At 33.8% G+C, this 5789-nt stretch overlaps 1 protein-coding gene across 3 annotated transcripts in view; it reads right to left on the reverse strand.

Moving 5' to 3' along the window:
- Positions 1-5789, reverse strand: part of LOC106867662 (TBC1 domain family member 16) — a 92610-nt gene that overhangs the window by 44650 nt on the left and 42171 nt on the right. The window contains exon 2 of one of the 3 annotated variants that reach the window (XM_052972759.1): positions 2476-2583. The exons of the other annotated variants lie outside the window; for them this stretch is intronic. Within the exon in view, the coding sequence (XP_052828719.1) occupies positions 2476-2503 (28 nt within the window). The 5' untranslated portion in view covers positions 2504-2583. The remainder of the gene's footprint in view (positions 1-2475; positions 2584-5789) is intronic. 3 annotated transcript variants of the gene reach the window in all.

Here is a 5789-nt window from a genome sequence, read left to right on the forward strand (position 1 = left end):
ATATATATATATATATATATATATATATATATATATATACACACACACACACATACATACAACCAAGAACCACAGTAACAACAAAAATTGATAGACAAATAAAAACACAAAGAAAAAAACTTGTAAAGCCATATGACCAACTTAAAAGAAGCAAAATTTCAATATTACCAAAGTTTTAACAAATGTTTTAAAAATATTAAATATAATTACGATATTCAATTAGACTTGCAGAATGATTAAAAGTTTGTGAAGGTAAACACACAGATGTCTGAAATATCCATTTTGTTGTTGTTGCTGATACTTTAGCAGAAAATTTGTTAAAATCTAACAAATTAAACTAAATTTTGAGGTTTGGCTCACCAAGTAGAGTTATAAAAATGTCAATGTTTTAATTTCAATGTTCCGTCCAACCCATGCCAGCATGGAAAACAAATGTTAAACGATGATTATGTTCTTGTCTTTTGGATTTACAATCTAGGGATGGGGTAGGGACCAGGCTTATCAAGTAAAAAAAAGGACAGACTACTAAAATATTTTGCTTTACTTCACTCACTACCATCAACAGTACTGGACCATGCATTTGTTGTTACAAATCATCAAAGAATACCACGTACAATATGCTGGATATGTTAGTTTACAAGCTGTTGCTTTTCCGTTTTATGAATCTCCTTAAAGAATCCAAGAGAGAGAAAGAGTGAGGAAGTAGGAAGTGTGTGGTGAAGTGGAATAAAGAAAGAATAAATCAAGACAGAGTAGTAAGAAGAAATAGAGACAAAGAGAATAATGGTGGGGTGGGTTTCCAAAAAACAAAAAAAAAAAAGGATTGATTTGTAAGAAACTTAAATTTATGATTTTAAACAAACATCAAGAAAACTCTTTTAAAAATTTCAGTCATGTTTTCTTCCCAATTATTGGTATAAAAATATAAATAAAAATAAAATGAGAGAGAAAAAAAAAAAAATGACAAAATACACTTTGGAAAGTAATACTAGATCACTAGAATACTACAACACGGACTACCCACTGTCAAATCTGGAGAGTTATTGATTTTTAGCACAAGCAACAACCAACCAATCAATATAAGTGCCAGTGGTAAAGCAGTGAAGAGAAAATTACTATAAGATACAACAGTGAGAGCAAGAGGAGGAGGAGGAGGAGGAGGGAATAATTCAGTAAAATTTACAACTAAGACTTGCTGTTGTAAGGCTAATGATGTCAATATTACTACGTCTTTCTCGCCTGCTTATTTAGGTATATTAGTACTTATCTCACCATTCTAGAGAAATCTAGTTGAATTAAAAGTTACTTATGATTTAATATAATGAATTTGCTTAAACTAATGCTTATTTACAGTTAGGGGGTTGAGAAAATTGATGCTACTAAAGTATTTCATATCAATCACTTTACAAATTAACCTCATTCTTGGTCGATCCAACAAAGTGGCCCCTACATGGTCACTTAAACTGCTAAAAATAGCAGCTAAATCTCTCTAAAATCACAACCTTATTCTCTTAAAGAAAGCAGAACACATTGGATATAATATGATCTTAGAAACAGTATATCAGAATAAAAGCTGAGATAGTTGAGGCTGGAATAGCTATGACCATATGTTTGCTGGTCAGAGCTGACCTGAGGGTAAACTGCTACATTCTTAGTATGAGAAAATATTAGCAAGGCATAGAAAAAATGCCTAAAAGATTGCTTTAAAAAATTTGAAAAGAATAGAAAAAATATAACATATAAATATTTTAAAAAATATATTCAAAGTATAAGATAAACAAGAAACAAGAAAATAACAATATATATACATATATATATACTGAGATAAGTAAGGATAAAAAATTAACTGAAAATTAGTTTCTCATTTTGTATCTATCTAATTAAGGATTTCAGTGTTTTTAATGGAATACATTTCCAGCCTGTTGCTTTTACACTTCTAGAAATTACAAACTGTGTCCCAGCAAATAAGACAGCCTCTCTGTAATACAGTTGCTTGATCTGCTGAAAATAGCAGCCAATCTCCATCAAATCACACCTAAAGACTTAACAAAAAGGGACACATTGGATAATATAATCTGGGGGTATACTTTACCTGAAAAAAATATAATGTAAAAATGACAGGGCGGTCATGACTGGAATGCTTTTTATCATAGATCATCTCAGTCAGGGCCGACTTGGGGTTAAACAACAACAACAACAACAACAATAACAGAATCTAATAAACTTTCTGCAATATGGACCACTGAAAATTCAACAAAGCCGAGAGTTGTCACAAGATGTTTCAATAGGAAATGGGCAAGGGTGATTAAATTATCATGTGACTACACAGCACATTGGAATAGATGGAGAAAAAATGAGTTAGGAAATGTATTTATGTAGAAATTGATTGATTTAGTCATTAAGTTACAGTGGTTTTCTTTTGTAATTTATAAAGATGTTCAATCAACTAATATTATAATACTTATGACTACTTACTGAAAAAGCTTAGAAAGTAGCTGTCCATTTTTAAGCCTCAGATCTTAACATTTGTTCTTATAATACTTTAGCTGGATATGTTATTTGTACTTCATTAACAGGACATAACTGAATGAGAAACAGTGAGTAAGAACATTTAATATAAATGAAATAAATATACGACACCATTCTAATTATTATTCTTATACCCAGTAACATCCTCATCCCGTTGTCCAACATCTCTCCACTCCTTTAACTTCATCATCACAAACATCTCCACTAGAAATAATAAATAACACAGCTACCACCACTACCTCCAGCATTATCATTACTACCACGGCTGATGCTTGCAACATCATCACCATCACTATTATCAGCATGAGCATACTCATCACTATCACAGCTTCCACCACCACTACTGCCTTCATCACTAGCACTGCCACCATCAATACTGCCCACCCAATATTATCAATAATTATGCTACCCTACAAACATCTTTCTCTTCCATACCCTTCCATAACAATGACTATTCTATTTTTATTTCCAAATACATGTAAATATTACAGTTTTGTAGTAGCCATTCAATCCTACTTAGGACTGCTTAGGATATCTAATACAATATTTAGGACATATTTAAAAGAAGATATTTATTTATAATCACTACTGCATAAATATGTAACTTATTTTGTATAGATTTCCTTACGTGTCATGGTTGGTTAAATCTGATGTTCTTTGGTATTTACTGGTAAGAAGGAAACATTGGATTTAACTTAGCATCGCACTCAGTAACATAAACATATTGCACTCCCCAAAAATCAAAATATTAGGAATTAACTACAACTCTTCTACAACATTCACATCGCACATATAAGATATAATAAAAAAAGGGGTGAAATGATGTACAAGCTCACCAAAACCAGAAAGAGGCATTACTTTTAATGAACACAAAGGAATAGCAACACTAAAGCACAAACAATACATTAGACCCATCATAGATTATGCCAATTTTACCTGCACCCAATCTCTCTGCAACAAGCTACAGAAAACTACAAACTCAAAACCAGATATTGTGCCTTAATGCAGATTGCACACATACCACTAACACAATGAAAGAAAAATATTCTGTGTCGATAAGGAAGCTTCTATGTAGTTGTTTGACTAGCAAGAAATTGCAGCCAAATTTTCCTCAAATATTACCCTACCATAAAAAAAAAAAAAGATAACGATACAGGGTATATTAATATTGAATATAATATGCTAGAGATGAATATGGGATAATCACTGAAGCATGGTCAGAAAATTTTTCGTTTTTTAAAATATTTTAATTTTTTATTTTGCCACAGAAATATTTTTCCATTGCATGTAAACACAGTCAGAGAACGACAACCATGATAAAGCCATGACTCTGCAGGAAATGGCTTATAAACTGCAGAGGAATAGCAGCTGTTGAACTCTTAGTTAACCTTGCTTGCTTCTACTGTGGTCACTGCACAGAAATAGATGGGATAGTGGAAAGAGATCAACAAGTGTAGACTGTCATGCTACACTCCACATGAGTCATCACAGTATGGTAGAATGTGCAGCATGGACTTCAGTTAGGTGAAGGCATGATATAACTTGAAAGATCTGCACCTCATTGTTTATCCAACTATCTGTGTGCCATAAGTTGACTTGATCAGAGCAGAACTGGGTCTTTACAGCAACAACAAAAATATTTCAAATGTAAATCCTTTTGTTGCTTTAAACTACAACCATTACGGTACTTGCTGCTACAACCACCCCAAACACCCAGGCACATTTACAACACCCAAACACATTTGAAACCTTCCAGCTACATTTGCACAACCCAAATACATTAACAGCTCTCCAGAAACATTAACAACAGCATGAAATAAGAAGGAAGCTTCTCTATGGTTACTCAACAAGTTAGAAATAACTACCAAATTTTCCTCAGATCACACCCTACTGTCTTATGAAAGATACATTGAACAATGTACTCTCTGATATATAAAAAAAATGAGATGGTCATAACTTAGACATCCTTGATCATATGTCTGCTCAGTCAGGGCTGACAAGGAACTGAACAACTATAACAACTACATTGACAAAATAGTTACGTGGTAGCCCAACCTGAAAGAGAAACTGCTAAATATCCTTCAAATAACACCTCACCATATTAAAATAAAAAAAAAAGAAAAACCCACATTAGATAATATAGTTCTAGATGCATTGTATGCAGCACTTACATGGGATGGTCATAGTTGGAATGTTTAGTTCAGTGAGGGTGAACTGAGCTAAACAACAAAAATAACAAAGCTACATCAAAAACATTACCCCCCACAAACCCACCCACCCCATCCACCCACACACACACACAATCCACAAAAATAAAGCATAAAGAATATAAAGAACAGCAGCTGTATCAATAACTTCATTAGACCCAAACAATGTTTTGGGATGCTTCCTTGTACCCAGAATTAAATGCATATGAACATTAAATGTAATATACTAATATATTGATTCCAACTTGCCACTTCTGTTGTGTTCATCCCCCCCCCCCCAGAACTTATTGGTGTATAGACTAGACAGTTGTACAAAATCAACACATTTGTGCTGCCATATGGTACTTCAGATTTTGGGTAGTTGCAGCTGAAACTGGACATATAACTATGATGTAATAGACTTCATCAATTATTTAAAAGTTGATAAAAGTAATAATTTAAATTACAACCAAACGTGATAGTAAGCAAATGGTATTGTTAGTTTATCTTTGGGTGGGTGCCAGAAAGTAGAGTTAAACTTTTGGCATGCTAAGCAAAGACTGACCTTTCTCTTCAGGACTAGAAAATACTTTAGCACCTTATCAACTACTCACTCCCTACAACGCTCATGTGAGACCCACAATGGTGTCTCCCACATCCGAGACAGTAATTCTGCTATAGACATTCCAGATCATATCTAGAGAAAGGTTACTCAACTGATTGATATGAAGTCACTTATAAACATACCCCAGCCTCCAACCCACAGACACTGTCTCGCCTCTCTACCTTTTTCTACTATAACTACAATGGCTTCTGCTTTTTGGAGTTGGCTGGTCCTGTGTCACACTCAATTCACTCACCTCTCCTACTCTCATTATCCCATGTTATGCCCATCTCCCTGCTGCCTTGTGGGGTAATTAACTAAGCTTTTATAAAAAGGTTAAGGGAGTAAAACCCTAAAGAAAATTCAGAGGGAAGGACCCAAAAGCAGATGGCTTCCTCAGTGATTTCATGCACACTGTAAATATACAGACTAGTTTTTCTATTGTGGCTTATCCATGAGTGGAGAGGTGG

Source organism: Octopus bimaculoides, chromosome 1 (genome assembly GCF_001194135.2).
Source record: "Octopus bimaculoides isolate UCB-OBI-ISO-001 chromosome 1, ASM119413v2, whole genome shotgun sequence".
NCBI classification, from domain to species: Eukaryota; Metazoa; Mollusca; class Cephalopoda; order Octopoda; family Octopodidae; genus Octopus; species Octopus bimaculoides.